Source organism: Periplaneta americana, chromosome 12 (assembly GCF_040183065.1).
Source record: "Periplaneta americana isolate PAMFEO1 chromosome 12, P.americana_PAMFEO1_priV1, whole genome shotgun sequence".
NCBI classification, from domain to species: Eukaryota; Metazoa; Arthropoda; class Insecta; order Blattodea; family Blattidae; genus Periplaneta; species Periplaneta americana.
The window spans coordinates 173,460,683-173,481,377 of NC_091128.1; the positions used below are offsets into that span (position 1 = coordinate 173,460,683).

General features: G+C 36.2%; 1 protein-coding gene across 3 annotated transcripts in view; it reads left to right on the forward strand.

Annotated features, from left to right (window-relative positions):
- Dis3 (exosome complex exonuclease RRP44-like protein Dis3) overlaps positions 1-20,695 on the forward strand; it is an 87,636-nt gene that overhangs the window by 10,928 nt on the left and 56,013 nt on the right. For all 3 annotated transcript variants that reach the window (XM_069842593.1, XM_069842591.1, XM_069842592.1), the window contains exons 6-9: positions 651-783; positions 3,767-3,909; positions 8,403-8,540; positions 11,245-11,391. In XM_069842593.1, the coding sequence (XP_069698694.1) occupies positions 651-783; positions 3,767-3,909; positions 8,403-8,540; positions 11,245-11,391 (561 nt within the window). The remainder of the gene's footprint in view (positions 1-650; positions 784-3,766; positions 3,910-8,402; positions 8,541-11,244; positions 11,392-20,695) is intronic.

Here is a 20,695-nt window from a genome sequence, read left to right on the forward strand (position 1 = left end):
AAAAAAGAGTAATTAGAATAATAGTAGGTGCGAAATCTAGGGAGTCGTGTATTACTATTTAAAGAAAACTACAAATAATGCCCATGGCTTGTCAGTATATCTTTTCATTAATAGTCTTCCTCGTATGTAATCGTGAAAACTTTGTAACTAATTCAACAGGTCATAGCATAAATACACGTCAAAAAAATGACTTTCATACTCCATCGGCAAGTCTATCGTGCTATCAAAAAGGAGTGCGTTATATGGCAGTAAAAATTTTTAATAGCCTCCCTATCGATATAAAAAATGAAACTCAAAACATAAAATTATTTAGGGCCAAATTAAAGAAGTACCTAATTTCTCACACCTTCTATTCTGTAGGTGAATTCATGACATTCAATAACACTTCATGAAATTGATACTAAAACTTTGTGTTGCACTAGTAGACTATATTGTAAATCTCGTCTGTATATATTTCATCTAGACTGTGACTATAAATTAAGATTTTATAATAGTATTAAGTTTTTTGACATGTTCCATATTCTAGCTGTAAGCATGTATGAATACCATGGAATGTTAATAAATACAATACAATACAATACAATACAATTATCCTCGACACAGCTTGATTGAGCTGAGAGATGCTGTAACATGTTATTGGTGTTGTTTAGATTCTGGTGCAAGGACGTGTGGGTCTCAACAGAGCAGTGGACGGCGACATTGTGGCATTAAGGTTGCTGCCAGAAGAAGAGTGGTCAGCTCCAAGTGACATGGTGTTGCAGGACGAAGAGGAGGATGATCCTGGTACTTACGATTAATATCTTCATAAAATTTATATTACTGAAGTCTGATTTTATCCAGGGTTATTCGGAAGCTATAGTAAATATTTTAGGGCTGGTATAAAATCACTGAAGAACAAAATGGATTCTGAAAAGGAAGATATGTTGCGATAGCAATTTTACTATGAAGATTTTAATAGAAAAACATAGAGAGTTTAATATCGAAACACACTTAGCATTTATTGATTTCGTAAAAGCATTCCTCAATAATAATTTGTGTATGTGTGTGCATCTAATGCTCTGGATTTAACAATGAAGTCATCATCCTTCTTGCTTCCCAATATTTTGATGGAAGGTCCACAAATGTCCTAAGAGTTTCACAATTAGCCAGGTGCTCCATCTCCATGTTCCCTTCTCTGGTGCACAGTAAGCATTTAGGTGAATTCAGTACTCCAATACGATGGAGGTGTTTACTGAGGCAATCATGACCACGGCAGATTTTCGAGGTAGATCAGGAATTAGTTTTGGATCTTTGAGTGATTCTTTCCATTTTGCCTGTTCGCTGTTACTGATTATTTTTATGACTCGTTTTATTGATTCATATGGGAACTTGAAATTTGTTTTTAAGTTGATTTTAGTTCCTTTCTTTGCTAACATATCTGCTTTCTCAGTACCGTTCAGTCCACAGTGGGCCGGGATCCACTGGAAGACCACTTTTTTATTTAGCATTTGAATTTGTTTTACCATGCAATGAATTTCTTTTACTTTTTCCACTTTAGGGGATGTAGTTGAGCTGATGGACTGGATTGCAACTTTGGAGTCAGACAGGATGACTATGTTTTTGCACTGGTTTAGCCAAACAAATACATTTTGAAGTAATGTATAAATGGCTTCAACTTCACCATCAAAATTTGTTGTATACTTGCCAACATTTTTTATAAAGAGAAAAGTATTGGCAAGTAGCTCCTGCTCCAGCTCCTTCATTTTGATCCATGAGAGATCCATCAGTGTAAATGTACAACCAGTCCTTTTGTGGATATTTTCTATTAATTTGTAGGGCAATGGCTTTTGCTACTTCTGGATTTATATCTTTTTTGTTGAAGACTTCATCAAGATCAAGGCAGCAGTCTACTTTGAAGTTATGAAGTGATTTATATCGAGACATCAAGTTTTCCTTTTCACTTGGTATTTCTAGATTTTGTTTAAGCTTTTCTGCCTCTTGTATGTATCAGTTTTGGGTCCTCAGTGTAAATTTAGAATCTTTGTATCTACTCCATTTATCCCAATTTGGAAGCCTTCTTAATTTTTCATAGGTTAAAAGGGCTTGTGTTTCAAGGTCTGTTACAACTGGTTTATTAGATGTGATTATTTGCATGGCTTCAATTGGAGTAGTTTTGATTGCACCAGTGATGAGACGTAAAGCTTGATTTTGAGTGCGTTCTAATATCTGTTTATTTGAGGTTGATGAGGTTATTAGTTCTTCATCACAGTACGTTAAGATAGGCTTTGTATTATTTTGAATTTCCACTTGTATGTACAGTTAATTGTACAGTAGCATTGCAAGGCTGGTGTTGCATTGCAGTCTTCTGGATTGATTTCCTGCTCATGGGGTTCACAATGGGTCAATTGTGCCTAAGTGCTATAGGAGAAATCTACATCCTCAAATCAGAATAAGAAGGGAAAGAAGAGACAAACACCAGTTCTTCCTAATTTCATAAGAATTTTGCGTTAAAATTTCATTTAATTTATTAATAAAAACAAAACAGAAAATGTTGCATGAAAATACCTGGAAAGAGCAAAACTCGTGTTCGGGGACAGTTCCATTTTGATAAAATAACTTGAGAATTACACAAATGATACATTATTACAAGAATATCTGTTGTTTCTGAAACTAAAATTTAACATTCTAATACCAGAGTATTACACAACTTACTTACAAATGGCTTTTAAGGAACCCGGAGGTTCATTGCCCTGCCTCACATAAGCCCGCCATTGGTCTTTATCCTGAGCAAGATTAATCCAGTCTATATCATCATATCCCACCTCCCTCAAATCCATTTTAATACTATCTTCCCATCTATGTCTCAGCCTCCCTAAAGGTCTTTTTCCCTCCGGCCTCCTAACTAACACTCTATATGCATTTCTGGATTTGCCCACACGTGCTATATGCCCTACCCATCCCAAACGTCTGGATTTAATGTTCCTAATTATTTCAGGTGAAGAATACAATGCGTGCAGTTCTCTGTTGTGTAACTTTCTCCATTATCCTGTAACTTCATCCCTCTTAGCCCCAAATAATTTCCTAAGCACCTTATTCTCAGACACCCTTAACCTATGTTCCTCTCTCAAAGTGAGAGTCCCAGTTTCACAACCATAAAGAACAACCGGTAATATAACTGTTTTATAAATTCTAACTTTCAGATTTTTTGACAGCAGACTGGATGATAAAAGCTTCTCAACCGAATAATAACAGGCATTTCCCATATTTATTCTGTCTTTAATTTCCTCCCGAGTATCATTTATATTTGTTACTGTTGCTCCAAGATATTTGAACTTCTCCACCTCTTCAAAAGATAAATTTCCAATTTTTATATTTCCATTTCGTACAATATTCTGGTCATGAGACATAATCATATACTTTGTCTTTTCGGGATTTACTTGCAAACCTATCTCTTTACTTGCTTCAAGTAGAATTTCCGTATTTTCCCTAATCGTTTGTGGATTTTCTCCTAACATATTCACGCCATCCGCATAGACAAGCAGCTGATGTAACCCGTTCAATTCCAAGCCCTCTGTGTTATCCTGAACTTTCCTAATGGCATACTCTAGAGCAATGTTAAAAAGTAAAGGTGATAGTGCATCTCCTTGCTTTAGCCCGCAGTGAAGAGCATTACACAAATTATACATAATTCGCAAAAATATATCTGTTGTTTGTAAAACTAAAATAGCATACTGTTTATGATTAAAGATCTAACACTGGGTATCCAACGGGCAATCATGATTTGCAGGGGATGTACTGGAGGATGACGAAGCTCTGATGAAGAGCAAGCAGAAAGAAGTGGAGAAGATCCCCACAGGTCACATCGTAGGCATCATAAAGAGAAAATGGCGACAGTATTGTGGCATCCTGCAGCAAAATGATATCAGAGGGGTGAGTCTGGATTAGCTGCTGTATAGTATATTGGCTCTACTTGGGGACCTAGTTCTTAATATTTATAATAATAATAATAATAATAATAATAATGATTTATTTTAGCTGGCAGAGTTAAGGCCGTAAGGCCTTCTCTTCCACTCAACCAGCAGAAAGTGTATATACATATGCATGAACTTACAAAGAATTCAACAATTTGATTTAGATGAAAGTTACATGTATACAAGAATTATTTACGAATTAAACAACAAAATACTATGAACTATTAATTAAACACTGAAATAAACTGTGTAGCAGAATTAAACTAAAATACATAGAATGTTAATATATTTCAAATGATATTAGATAATAGAAAGAGATTATTATGAGACAATTTTGAAAATGCAGCACAATCAGGATGATGTCTAAAGAAAAAAGCAACAGTGTAGTCAGTAATATTTTAAATCAGTATGATTGGAGTGAAATGCTAATAAGGTTATCTTTTAAGCTGTTCTTAAAGGTGTTTGTTGTCTTGCAGCCCCTAATACTTTGTGACAAGGAATTCCAATGACGCGAGGTGGATATTGTAAAAGATGAGGAATAACAAGATATTCTATGAAGAGGTATATTTAGCGTGCCACAGATAAGTGATCTGGTATTTACGTCGTGGTTAGAATATAGATAAGAGAAACGAGACGAAAGGTAATTTGGTGTTCAGGTGTGCAGAATTCGAAAGAGTAAAGACAAAGAGTGTAAAGTTCTGCGTTCTTTAAGTCAGAGCCACGAGAGACTTGCGAAGGACGGTGATATGTGATCATATCGTCGGATGTTGCACACGTATCTGACGCACATATTCTGAGCTCGCTGTAACTTGACTGACAGTTCAGAACTTAGATTACTTAACAAAACGTCACAATAATCGAAGTGCGGCATTACTAGGGTTTGTACTAGGGTAAGTTTTAGTTGCTGGGGCAAGAAGTTTCTCAAGCGACTCAAAGAGTGAAAGGAGGAACAGATTTTTTTTATCGTTTCTTTAACTTGAAAATTCCAACTTAGATTATTATCAAAAAAGAAGCCAAGATTTTTTACGACAGATGAATAAGGGATTAGCGTGTTGTTAAGGGTAACAACTGAAAGATTACTGTTATTAAGGGAGTTAACTAAACGCTTATGTCCAATAATTATGGCTTGAGTGTTACTTGGATTAAGTGCGAGTCCGAAATTGGCCGCCCAAGTGGAGACAGTGGCTAGGTCACAATTTAACTTGTCAATCGCTTCATTGATCGTATTGGGTCTGGAATGTATGTAAAGTTGTAGGTCGTCGGCATAGAGGTGATATCGGCAATACTGTAAGTTCTTTGATACGTCATTAATGTAGATAGAGAAAAGTAGTGGTCCTAATACGGAGCCCTGCTGCACTCCCGCCTTTGTGTATCGCCATTGGGAGAATTGATTATCAAGTGAAACACACTGTTGGCGGTCTTTATACAGAATGATTCATAAAGCATGATGATACACTCTTTAGGAATCAGTTCTATAGATCATTTTGAGTAAAAAAATATCATTTAAACATGAATCCAATTATTATCATTAGTTTTTTATTTATTTGTAAGAATCCATACATTGCACTGTGAACCAGGCTTGTAACATGTTTGCGTCTTAATACAAAGAGTGAGGCCTGCACTAAGGGGAGTGTGAGAGGGATAGACTATGGTTGTCAGAATTTTAATATCAGTATTAATGAAGAAATGGAGGTTTAAAAATTATAAATAATTTTTTCAAGATCCTTAAAATATATATTCATCTAGCAAACTACTGAATAAAATTTGCTGACAGTGTTACGGGTAGAACAAAAAAAAAGGCAAAATTTAATTCTGAATATTTTTTTCCTCTTGTCATTTCAACAAAACTTGCTTACAATTAAATAGTAAATGACCTCTGTAATTAACAACTTTAGGTACTGACAATATGGAGGCAGCCGATTTCTTTGCACCACATAGTACACAACAATATTGAAACCATGTGAAAATTTTAGAAAAAATTGATTATATGACATTGACACAAGCTATTTAAATTTATACATCAAACAAAATTTTAAAGTGCTGAAACCTCAATAATAATAATATAATAATAATAATAATAATAGTAATAATAATAATAATAATAATACTTACTTATGGCTTTTAAGGAACCTGGAGGCTCATTACTGCCCTCACATAATAATAATAATAATAATAATAATAATAATAATAATAATAATAATAATAATAATAATAATAATACTTACTTACTTATTTACTTACTTATGGCTTTTAAGGAACCTGGAGGCTCATTACTGCCCTCACATAATAATAATAATAATAATAATAATAATACTTACTTACTTATTTACTTACTTATGGCTTTTAAGGAACCTGGAGGCTCATTACTGCCCTCACATAATAATAATAATAATAATAATAATAATAATAATACTTACTTACTTATTTACTTACTTATGGCTTTTAAGGAACCTGGAGGCTCATTACTGCCCTCACATAATAATAATAATAATAATAATAATAATAATAATAATAATAATAATACTTACTTACTTATTTACTTACTTATGGCTTTTAAGGAACCTGGAGGCTCATTATTGCCCTCACATAATAATAATAATAATAATAATAATAATAATAATAATAATAATACTTACATACTTACTTATGGCTTTTAAGGAACCTGGAGGCTCATTACTGCCCTCACATAATAATAATAATAATAATAATAATAATAATAATAATACTTACATACTTACTTATGGCTTTTAAGGAACCTGGAGGCTCATTACTGCCCTCACATAATAATAATAATAATAATAATAATAATAATAATAATAACAACAAGAACAACAACAATAATAATAATAATAATAATTATTATTATTATGAAATATGAAATATGAAATGCGCACAAACTGTGCAGGAGTGTGTTAGTGGATTCCGCTTTAGTTCTTGCTGTATTCGATTATTGCTTTGTCAAGCTTCTTGCACTGGGTGATGTGGTATCGATCGCAGGTTAGGTCGCACAGTTCACATATACACTCTGGATTGGGGTCGTGGTAAATGTTTGATTTGCAGAGCTTGTGGTGGTAGCCATGTACTGCCATGGAGGTGACAAAGTGGCAAAGTTCTTAATCCGTGTCCGTCCATGATCGGTTTACTATTGCTTCCGTTGAGTAGAACTCCAACCATATCTCATTTCGTTTCTCTTCCCTTTCTTCCAATAATTTTGTCCAACAGTTTGTGGCAGGCAGGGAGAACTCTAGACGCAGGTCTTCTATCAGAAATGTCTCTTTTGCAGCTCGTAGACTAGTCTGCAGCGCGTGTATTTAAACACGCCTAGTGCAGCTTTCAAGAATCGTGCTTTCACTGCTTCTAAGGTACGAAGGTCAGTCTTATTCAGTTTTTCCCGTATTATCTCGATCCCGTAGGTGAGGATGGGGACTATTTTCGTTCTGAAGGGTGCCATAGCTGAACTTAGGGAGAGTCTGCTCAGTGATCTGATATCGTATATAGCCTTTGTAGCTGCTGCCGCTCTGGATTTGACGTGGATTCTGAAAGACGTCATTGTTGTCTGTAGGGTCATGCCGAGGCAATAATAATTATTATAATAACAGTCTTACTAATAAACCGTGTATAGTTTTTATACGAGACTTATGCAGAGTTGAGACAGAAAACGTTACTAATAAACCGTGAATAAGCTATGGACGTATAAACAGGCTGTAACTATACAATGGGAATTGCTTTGCGGTAGTTATATACATGAAACCCCTTGTTTAAGCGTTGTATATAGTGACAAAATGGCCGCCCCTTTAACAGCTGTTCGTATCGACTGTCATTTTATGATGATGTTTACCTTGTAACCACAGAAGAACAAACCAAAGATTATAGAATTATTAGAATAATATTGCTGTAGCTTGTACTCTTTGACCAAAATGTAGTGTGGTAATCGATTAGAGCCAGTTGTACTATCGATATTTCAACACGCCACACTAGAGCGCTCTACCGGATCCAGTAGAGAACCTCTGATATTCTATTACCTTTCGTAACGAAGTAATGACGAAACTATGACGTAGCTGTGTAACAGTTATACTGTTATACACGACGTATGTAGTGATTATTAGTAAGGAATTTACACACGACTTATAAACGAGCTACTCATTGTATAAGTATAAGACAGTTAAACGTCTGTATATAGAGTTTTTATTAGTAAGACCATAATAGTATTATTATTGTTGTTGTTGTTATTATTATTATTATTATTATTATTATTATTATTATTATTAAAGTAACGAGCTTCAGTTTGACTACTCATACATAAAGTTTTCCTTAACTTTCTTTTTTTAGGTAAAAATTCCCTTATTTTTTGGAATGCCTGAGTTCTAAAAAAATATAAATTTTATATTCCTCATTATGTGATGTAGGAAGTAAGCTTACTATTTCCTAATGAAAGTTGATTTCTTTTTCTAGTCTGTACGTCATTTGTTCGTACCTGCAGAAAGAAAGATTCCCAAAGTGAGAATAGAGACTCGACAGGCTGACACTCTCAGTACTCAGAGAATCATTGTGGCAATAGATTCATGGCCACGCAACTCCAGGTATCCATTGGTGAGTAAACCGATAATTTGTAATATAGACGTTACAGTATTTTGTGTTTTGGCTACGAGCTTACCTCAGACAGTAGCTGCGTTTCACTCTGGTGGGTGCGGGTTCAATACCCACTTGGGCTTAATACCTCGTCGAGTTTTTCCGAGGTTTTCTCCAACTGTAAAGCAAGTAATCATCATCTTCATCTTCCTAAATACTGTCACCAATTCCATAGACACTAGTCCACACCTGTGGAGTAACGGTCAGCGCGTCTAGCTGTGAAACCAGGTGGCCCGGGTTCGATTCCCGGTCGGGGCAAGTTACCTGGTTGAGGTTTTTTCCGGGATTTTCCCTCAACCCAATATGAGCAAATGCTGGGTAACTTTCGGTGTTGGACCCCAGACTCATTTCACCGGCATTATCACCTTCATCTCATTCAGATGCTAAATAACCTAAGCTGTTGATAAAGCGTCGCAAAATAACCTACTAAAATTAAAAAAAAAATCCATCGACACTAAATAGACATGTAGTTGATATAGTGAATAATCATCATCATATCCCTCACGTATTAGACCCTACAGGATCTGTTACGGTCTCATGCCAGCGCTTGCGTGGTCTTCCCAATTTCCTCTTTCCTCTTGGTACATAAGTAAGAATCTGTTTAGGCCATCTAGTGCGATCCATCCTTTCGACATGTTTTTTCCACTGAAGTCGATATTGTTGAACAAAATTAACTATAGGATCTATTTTGAGTTCCTGCAATATGTCCACATTTTTACGGTGTTCCAGCAAAGAGCACCCCGCTGTTCGTCTCATGAACCTCATTTCCGCTGTCGTCAGCCTTGGCTCATCAGCTTTTCTGATTGTCCATGCCTCGCTACCGTAAGTGAGGACCGGTCGAGCTAGTGTTTTATATACCTTTAGCCTTGTATGTTTCTGAACATGGGAGGATTTGAAGACGGCATTAATGACGCCAGTGATTTTTATAAATTTAGATATTTTGTTCGACATATCTTCATCAGTGATGTAAGAGAGGTTATAACCTAAATAGTTAAAGGAATTAACACGTTCAATTAAGGTATTATTTATCATGATCTTACTTGGAATTGAATTCTCTCCCGAAAATGCCATGACTTTTGTTTTCTCTTTTGAGATTTTCATATTGAAATCAGAGGCGATTATTTGCAAATTATAAATGGCTCTTTGTAAAGCATCCTCTGTTTTAGCGATAATAACCTGATCGTCGGCAAACATTAGTGTATCGAGAACTGTGTTTCGATTAATTTGAATTCCAGCATGATGACTTTGCCTCCAAATGTATAAAATATGGTTCATATATATAATAAACAACAGAGGGGAAAGACCGCACCCTTGTCTAACACCTTGGTTGATGGAAGTCCAGCTAGTAGTTCCGCGTTCAGTAGTGAATAATAATAATAATAATAATAATAATAATAATAATAATATATGCAGTAGAACCCTGATTTTAGGCACCCTCCATTTAACGTTTTTCCGCATTTAACGTTAAAATTTATGGTCCCAGTAATTATTACATAATATTATGATTAATGTGTTTTTATATTCGATTTAACGTTTTTACCTTTACTGTGAAATCCGCATTTTACGTTAAAAATTGTTTTTAATTTTTTTTTTAAATCTCGACTAATGCAAAAATAAATCATTTGGATTCAACTCGTAAGAATAGATTTTTTTGAAGAATCAATGACATAGCAACGCTGCTGCCTCATGATTTCTCCTCCCTCACCACGTCTACATGAAGCTGCGTTCCTATTCATTTGCTTATTCCTGCCTCTTGTGTGAAACAATCAGAAGCAGAACAACACGCACCGGAACAGAACACAAACAGTCTAATTCCCGCCCTTTGCGAGAACAAATCACATTCAACGCTGGATGTAGCAGCCATCCATGACAATCACTTCATGTCTTTGTTGTGCTTGCTGAGGTGTGCGGTGTCAGTGCTGCTACTGTGAAGAGATGGAATTTTTCACTGTTACTGTGCATATCACTAAAAACGTTTTCTCTCGCGAAAAAAGTTAATTTAATTCGCAAAATGGACAAAAATCCAAATGCTAAGATATCCGAGATGGGAAGAAGAAGACTTGATTGGCACCAAGCTTCCCTTCATTTATATATTTATCTCTATCTGTCTGTCTCTGTGTCTATTTATTTATTTATTTAATATAATTTAACTTATCTAATTTAATTTAACTTATTTAATTTAATTTATTTAATGACGGTAATTTATTTATTTAATTTTATTTAATTAATTTAATTTAACATATTTAATGCAGTTTAATTAATTTAATTTAATTTATTTTATTTATTTAATTTTGTTTATTTAATTAATTCATTTTATTTATTTATTTAATTTAATTAATTAATTTAATTATCTATTTAATTTATTTATTAATTTATTTACTTATTTAATTGATTAATTTATATTTAATTTAATTTATTTTATTTTATTTATTTCATTTTATTTATTTATTTATTTAATTTATTTATTTATCTATTTATCTGTTGTATGCAGTATTGTTCATAATTTACTTTTTGCAGCTTTTTTGCAAAAGTATTCAAACATTTTTAAACAAAAGTAGCAAACCCCTATTTAGCGTGAACCCCAATTTAAGGTTAATGATTATTATTGTAGAGGTTCTATTGTATTGTGTCTCGTTTCTTTCTGAGTTCACTGTCTTGTCTATAGGGACATTTTGTCCGGGCTCTTGGAACAATTGGTGACAAAGACACAGAGAATGAAGTCCTGCTCTTGGAACACGATGTTCCTCACAGCAAATTTTCCGAAGCAGTTTTGAGTTGCCTCCCCAAGTTGCCATGGATCATTACAGAGGAGGTGAGTGAATGTTCATTTAATTTTTTCAACATGCAACATTTTCAACTTCCATTCTTGAGAGCTGTAGCGGCCGGATAGCTCAGTTGGTAGAACAGCTGGCTATGGACTGGAAGGTCCGGGTTCGATCCCAGGTGGTGACAGGATTTTTTCTCGTTTCCAAACTTTCAGAATGGCCCTGAGGTTCACTCAGCCTCCTATAAAATTGAGTACCTGGTCTTTCCCGGGGGTAAAAGGCGGTCAGAGCGTAGTGCCGACCACACCACCTCATTCTAGTGCCGAGGTCATGGAAAGCATGGAGCTCTACCTCCATGCCCCCCAAGTCCTTCAGGGCATGTTACGGGGATACCTTTACCTTTTACCTTTTATTCTTGAGAGCTGTTTTACAATTTAGTTAGCATGGAAAGTTATTTTTGTTTGCAGTACTAAGAATTTAAGTTGAATTTACTGAATTCTTCTGCATCTGTTGTAAGTTACTCGGATAGCTGAAGGAAAATGAAAGAGACAGTTTAGTTTCTTGGCTAGTTGTCCTAGTTTTGACAGTATTGACCAGAGTGAACCAAGGCGATGTTGTTCAGACATGGAAGAGGTACAGAGAGACAGGAACTGTTGATGACTTGCCTCGCACGGGCCGTTCAAAGGTTATGACTGCAGTCGATGACCACTACTTAAGATTTCAGCTTGGAAGAACTCAGAATGCAATGCCACCATGCTCAATAATAATTTTCATGCAGCCACAGGTCTACACGTTTCAACTCAAACTGTAAGAAACAGGCTGCATGATGTGCAGCTTTACTCTCGACGTCCATGGCGAGGTCCAGCTCTGAAACCTTAGACATCATGGAATGCGGTACAGATGGGCCCAACATTATGCTGAATGGACTCGTCAGATTTGGCATAAAGTTCTTGATGAGTGTCACGTATGCCTTCAACCAGACGATCGTTGGAGACGTGTTTGGAGGCAGTCTGGTCTGGCTGCACGTCTTAGACACACTGTCTAGCGAGTGCAGCAAGGTGGTGGTTCCCTATGTTTTGGGGTGCCATTTTGTGGGGCCACCATATGCCACTCATCGTCATGAAAAGCCATTAAACAGCTATACGATACAGGGATGACATCCTGCGACCCACAGTGCAACCGTATCGCCAGAATTTCGAAGAGGAATTAGTCTTAATGGACGATAATTCTCGTGCCCATCGTGCACGTCGCGTTAATGACTTCCTTTGTGATGGCGAAATCGCTAGACTAGAGTGGCCGGCATGTTCCCCAGACATGAACCCTATCGAACATGCCTGGGATACACTAAAAAAGGACTGTTTATGGACGAGATGTCCCGCAAATCAATCTGAGAGATCTACACTGAATTGCCGTTGAGGAGTGGGACAATCTGGAGGAACAATGCCTTGACGAACTAGTGGACACTATGCCACGACGAATACAGGCGTGCTTCACTGCAAGAGGATGTGCATCCGGGTATTAAAGGTACTGGTATAGGCTGTAGTCAGCAACTCAAATTGAGAATGTCAAGCTGTATTATTGTAGAGCTTGTAATATTTGGTTCTGATGAGCAATAAAGAAAACTGATATGTTACTTTTGTATATCTCTCTTCTGTTTTCATATAAAGAGTTCCCAAACTCGTGGGACCGAGGAGAAGCAAAACTTTTTTTGATGTGTATAATGAATTGTTTAACGGGAAAACAGTATATAATCTGAGGAAATGGTGGGATGAAATAATAGCAGGGTTAGTTATATAATGTAAAAGGTTATGGGATTGTTTGTTTAAGAACAAGTTTTAAATCAAGTGAAACCATTATTCTAGGGTACAAGTGCTAATGTGATTGTGTTAAAACTGTTTCAATAGTGAATTTAATAATACATGGGTTATGTTTTTCCTGAAATAGTCAACAATAGGTCTTCTATAGTTCATAAGTTTAAAGGTATTTATGTTATGTACAGGGAAAATTATTTAGTTATGAGAAAGGTGGGAATGAAGTTGAATGAGAAAATTAGATAAATAGCTATTAGTGTAGATGGGAATAAGAGAAGTGACGTAGGTTAATAAAGTGTGATAAATCAGAAGGAGGGATAAGTGAAAGTACATGAAAGACATAGTTAAAAATAGGTATTAAGGTTACGATTCGTCTATATTTTAGGCTATAAATAATGTTGTTCTTGTTGTTGTTTTCTAATGCCAGGCGTTTGACAATAAAGTCATTTGACCTCTTGCACTCCAATATTTTTCAAAGGTATTATCATGACCAGCCAATGAAGCACAGATTTTGAGGTGTTCCGAATCCATTTCTTGGTTTGAGTTGCACAACTGGGCAGTTAGGGGATTGATATATTCCAATTCTATGCAGGTGTTTAGCCAAACAATCATGGCCTGTTGCCAATCTAAATGCAGCTACAGACGATTTTCGTGGTAAATCGGGAATTAACTGTGGATTTTGATGCAGAGAGTTCCATTTTTTCCCTTGGGATTGTCTTATCAAATTTTGTTTGTTGAAGTCTAAGTATGTAGATTTAATAAATCTTCTCACAGAGTAATATGTAGATTTAGTAACAGATCTGTAAGTAGCAGTGCTGCCCTTCTTTGTTAAAGCATCCGCATTCTCGTTTCTCAGGATTCCACAATGGGATGGTATCCATTGGAATACAATTCTTTTATTGAGTGATATTAATTGAGAGAGCATTTTAGTTATTTCTGCTGTTTGAGATGAAGGTGTGTGTTTAGAGACGATTGATAGAATAGCTGCTTTGGAGTCTGACAATAACTGCATTCCTAAATTTATTGATGTGGCATAGAAGATTCCTGAGACTTTCATTTATTGCAATGATTTCTCCATCAAAACTTGTTGTTCCATATCCAAGTGATCTATCAAGTGAGAAGAGACAGCACGTAACACCTGCACCGGCACCTTGTTCTCTGGAGATCAAGGAACCGTCGGTGTATAAATGAAGCCAGTTTTGTGGAGGGTACCTGATATTAATTGTCTCTAAAGACAATTGTTTCAGTATTTCAGTGTTTACTTCTGATTTCAGTATTTCTTCTGTTAAATTTAGGTTATATTCTATATTTAATAGAGTTAAAGGGTTTGGTTTAATTTGTAAGTTTTCTTTTAAATTCGGGATATTGATTTTCTGTTTTAATTCTTGAACAATGGATATGAAACTTTTTTGAGTTTTCAATCTACAGAGAGGACTGTATGAATGCCAATTGTTTCCTGGTAATCTGATAAGTTTTTCATATTGAATCAGTGCTTTTTCTTCTATTGTCATTTTGATACTGTTAATATTAGTGAGGAATCTCATAGAATCTATTGGAGTTGTTTTGATTCCACCAGTAATGAGTCTGACTGTTTAATATTGGCCTTGAAAAAGTCATTAGGAACATTGATATAAATCTTAATGGTACCATATTTAATAGGACCAGACAGTGCATGGCCTATGCGGATGATATCGTGGTCATGAGTAGATCTCTTGGAGTACTAAATGAGTTCATGTTCATTGAAATTTGCACCTTATTTACAAAATGTCTAGTGTGTGTCGTATATAAACCCCCACATATATATGACGTAGATGATTTCGAAACCTCCTTACTAGACGTAACGCCGCAATATGAGAACGTTATAATCATGGGTGACTTCAATTCAAACTTACTTGACTTACATTCTAGTACGACTAAAAGACTTAAATCATTCTTTCAGTGCCTTGATATGGTAATCCTACCCCTAGCTCCCACACATCATACGGAAGGTACAGACACATTACTGGACTTGATAATTACTAACAATGCCGACAAAATACTGACGCATGGACAGTTGCCTGCACCAGGACTATCAGGGCATGATATCATTTATCTATCGTTTAATCTGCAGTGTCCTAAATCGACTCCTAGAGTAATTACTTACAGGGATATCAAAAGAATAGATGATATTGCACTGAAAGAAGACGCTGCGCAACTTCCATGGCACATGATCTGGACATTACGAACTGTAGACGAGAAAGTAGACTTATTCAATACGTTAATACTTCAACTTTATGACAAACACGCACCATTAAAGACCAAACGTACCAGAAAGACCCCAGCCCCTTGGATGACGACTGAAATACGTAGCCTGATGTCCGAACGCGACTTAGCCTATAGGAAATACACCCGCAATAAAAACGACGAATATTTTAACTTATATAAACACCTAAGAAACAGAACGACTCAACTAATAAGAAACGCTAAACTCAAATACTCCTACAAACTTATAGAGCCCAACACAACCCCTTCCGAGTTATGGAAAAATCTGAAGGTCATTGGACTTGGAAGGGCTAGTGAACAAGCAGACATACCCATCCCACTTGACCGATTGAACGAACACTTTGTAAAGGACCCGACCTTAAACAACACAACGAAACAAGACACAGTTTTGCCTGACTCAGCTCCCCCAACTCGAGACAAATTCTATTTTACTGACGTCACTCCTATTGACGTAATGAAAGCCATCCGACGCATCAAGACGAAAGCTCAAGGGCCAGACAACATTAGCATATTACTCATACAGAAAATACAAGACATAGTAATACCTACAATTGCACACATATTCAATAGTTCCTTAATCACTTCAACTTTCCCTAAAATATGGAAGCAAGCTTTCGTTCTTCCTCTTCCAAAAGTCAAAGTTCCCACCGACCCGAACGACTATAGACCAATCAGTATCCTGCCAGCCATATCAAAAGCACTGGAAAGAATCGTACACAGACAAATTACTAACTACATGAACGAACACAAACTATTCGACAAGTATCAGTCAGGTTTCAGAGCTGGACACAACACAAGCACTGCTCTACTTAAAGTGACAGAAGACATTCGTGAAGCAATCGACTCTAATAAAGTAACAATACTAACACTTCTTGACCTTAGCAAAGCTTTCAACTCTGTAAATTTCGACCTGCTCACCCATAAATTGAGAAATCTGCATTTGTCAGAGACTGCTGTGAGTTGGTTCGAATCCTACTTACGGGAAAGACAACAATGTGTTGTATCCGGGAATCGAAGCTCTTCCTGGTTTAACATAACATCAGGTATACCACAGGGTTCGGTACTCGGACCATTGTTGTTCACGATATATGTCAGTGATATTACATCTCATGTAAGGCATTGTAACTATCACTTGTATGCTGACGACCTTCAATGCTACATCTCTTCCCGCTTAGATCGAATAAATGACGCTATAGATAAATTGAACAAAGACATTGACTCGATTGTGACATGGACAAAGAAATTCCATCTTAATATCAATCCTGGAAAGACACAAGCAATCATATTAGGACACAAACGGCAAACCGACGCTGTAAAGCACCTCGACATTTCCCCCGTTAAAGTAAGTACAATGCATATCCCTTTCAGTTCTTCGGTAAAAAATCTTGGCATTCACATGGATAATAATCTCAACTGGGACATGCAAATCACAGAAACCTGCAGAAAAGTATATTCTATTATTCATGTGCTAAAAAGGATAAATGTTCATCTTCCCTCTTGCTTAAAAAAGTCCCTTGTGCAGACCCTTGTATTTCCCCATTTTGACTATGCTGACATTTTACTGACTGACCTTTCCAGCGACAACAAAATGAAACTTCAACGTGCTCATAATTTGTGTGTACGTTTTGTAAGCAATGTTCGTAAATATGATCATATTACCCCATCCCTGGAAGCAATAGGTTGGCTTAAACTAGATAAGAAAAGAAATTTACATTCACTTCTCTTTCTCTTCGAAATCTTGAACTCTTCTATTCCTTCGTACCTGTCGTCTCGCTTCACTTACCTTTCTTCCCACCACAGTCTGAACACACGCTCTCGTCATGAAACAATACTAACAATACCATCCCATCGCACCTCCTCATACTCATCTTCTTTCACAATAGCCCTGCCAAGACTCTGGAATTCGTTACCTGCTAGCATCAGGGACTGTCGAAATAAAATTCAATTCAAACGCAAACTTACTAGGCACTTGGTCAGTAATTGAGACTCGTTCAGACATGGTTTCTTGTAAATAGTTCTTTTAATCTACCACAAAATATCTCAATATCCGGTAATTTCATCACTATAGAATTTTGTTATTGTAGGTTTAATTTGTAATTTTGTAAATACAAAAATATTCTTTGTTCTTAACTTCTATGATAAAATGTCTAGCTTTCATTAATCAGGTATTCTTGTCGTACTTTAATTTTTATTGTAATTGTAATTGTAATTGTAAATTTAATATTAATTGTAATCTTATTGTTCATGTTATAGTTGTAATCCCCTGGTAGAGGGGCAGAGAAGGCCTGACGGCCTTATCTCTACCAGGTTAAATAAATAAATCTAAAAAAAAAAAAAATCTAAATGAAATAGTAACCCAAATTCAAACAGAAGCAGAGCACATGGGGTTAAAAATTAATAAAGAGAAAACTAAATATATGAGAAACATAAGACCAAGTGGCATTTGTAATAAAGATATTATAATAAATGGACAGAAATATGAGGAAGTAGATTCTTTTAAATATCTAGGAGTTCTAATTACCCAAGAAAACACTGCAGATGCGGATATGAGGCAAAAAATTGCTGGGGGAAATAGATGCCTGAGAGCCCTTAACAAAACTTTGAGAGCAAGATGCATAAGTAAAAAAGCAAAACTTACATTATATAAAACAGTCGTAAGACCAATTGTGCTTTATGGCAGTGAAACTTGGACTCTGTCGAAGAAAATGGAACAACAACTGATGACATGGGAAAGGAAAATTCTAAGGAAAATCTATGGTCCTAAATATGAGAATGGGCACTGGAGGATTAGATATAATACAGAACTGAAAACTCAATATAAATCTCCAGATATTGTTGCTGAAATCAAAGCCCGTAGGTTGGAATGGTTAGGACATGTAATCAGGATGAATGATCAGAGAATACCAAAAAAGATTCTAAACACAAAACCAGAAGGCAGGCGCAATATTGGCAGACAGAAACTAAGATGGTTGGATGGAGTGGAGGAAGATTTAAGGACTCTAGGCATGAGAAGATGGAGGCAGAAGGCTCTGGTTGGACAGGAATGGACCAAGATCCTAAGGGAGGCCAAGGCTAGACTACAAGGGCCGTAGTGCCAAAGAAGAAGAAGTAATGAGTCTGAGAGCTTGGTTTTGAACATATTCTATGTCGTTTATGAAAGGTGAAGTAATTAAAATTTCTCCGCAGGCTATAAATAATGTAAGTAAGGGAAAGCTGACCTGAATATAGAAATGTGAAGGGTCAACAGAACAGAATATTGAGAGAAATATACGAGGGAGAATCGAAATTTAATGCACAACCACTTCTTGTGGCAACGTGTTTAATAGGTAAGCAAAACGAAATAATGCAGAAAAAAGCTACAGGTTTTACCAATTTTTCAACATAGGAACCAAGTCTCTCGACACATTTCCTCCATCGTGACACTAGATTCAGTACATCTCATTCATAAAACTCTATTTTCTGGGTGTATAACCACCTGCACATGACTGATTTCACTTCTTCATCTGAACCAAAGCGTTGGCCTCCTAGGAATTTTTTCATTGGTCCAAAGAGGTGAAACTCAGACAGTGCGAGGTCTAGACTATAGGGTGAGTGGATAACATTCAACTTACGTTTCTTTGCGTTTGTGGAAGATAGATCTTGGCATTGTCGAATCAACGCTATCTTCCATTTGTTCATTTTAACTAAATAAAATAAACTGTATGGGATGGATGATAACCTTACATGTTGTTGTTGTTAGTCAACTGTCCGAAGACAGGTTTGAATCTCATAAGTGACACCAATAAGGCACCACTCGTGAGGCAACTAGACCAGGAGATAATGGGATAGGGTGGCCAGTTCCTTTCCCCCCTCCATTGCTTACATCGCTGACTAGTTACATATTACACTATTCAGATTTCAGTTGTATACAAACAATTGTTCTTCCTCTGACACAGTGTTTCTCAAGGTGTGTTCCCCGGAATCCCGAGGTTCCGTAAGCAACTCTTAGGGGTTCCGCCAGTTCCTGATGTGAAATTATTTACTTTTTAATCTTTAAAATATAATGTTATAAAAACGTGAAAAATAATGAGAACAGAACTATAATGGTTTATTCTATTGGCAATTTTCAGGACAACAATGGATACCGTTTATGGCAATTTGATCACTAATGCACATTGTTGAAATAATAATAGGTGCACCTGAAGTAACTTAAGTGTCTGCAGCTAACACATTTTCCAACAATAATGCACAGGTGTAAATTGTATATAAAGAGTCCACTGCAAGAATGGTGGATGTCATTTGGAATACATTTTGCAGAAGAAGCAATTGAAAGTTTGAAATGCTTAGCGCTCAAAGCTTAACTGTGATTTTCCGATCATTACTGGACAATGACTATCAGTGTTAATGCCATATAACTCTGCATGTACATTCTATATGTTGTTGTTGTTGTTGTTGTTTTCTAATGCCAGGCGTTTGACAATAAAGTCATTTGACCTCTTGCACTCCAATATTTTTCAAAGATATTATCATGACCAGCCAATGAAGCACAGATTTTGAGGTGTTCCAAATCCATTTCTTGGTTTGAGTTGCACAATGGGCAGTTAGGGGACTGATATATTCCAATTCTGACCAGCCTCATGGTCTAGTGGTCAGAGCTTCTGACTATAGTTCATGAGGTCCTGGGTTCGATTCCCGGTTAGAGCACAGGAATTTTTCCTTAAAGGGGATTATTCCTGTGTTCGTCCATGGTCTGGAATTTAGGTTAAGTTTAGATTTAAGACCTCTCCTGGCACCACATTATCATAATCATCCTATCATATCATCGGGGTAATGTAACTCCGCCTTCCAGGCGCCCCAACCTCAGAAGTGGGTTACAACTAAGCCACGGCCAGGAGAGAAGACCAGAAATGTCGAAAAGACAACCTGGTGGCATTGGATAAAAAAAAAATATTCCAATTCTATGCAGGTGTTTGGCCAAACAATCATGGCCTGTTGCCAATCTAAATGCAGCTACAGAGGATTTTCGTGGTAAATCGGGAATTTACTGTGGATTTTGATAAAGGGAGTACCATTTTTTCCCTTGGGATTGAGTTGTCAAATTTTGTTTGTTGAAGTCTAAGTATGTAGATTTAATAAATCTCTTCACAGAGTAATATGTACATTCTATATGTCTTAAGCTATGCATTGACAGTCTTGGTTCATTTTCGACAAAAAAAAGTGACATCCATCATTCTTGCAGTGGACTCTTTATAAGGAATTAATTGAAAATTCTGTGAAGAATATTTCGCAGAGTTGTTTT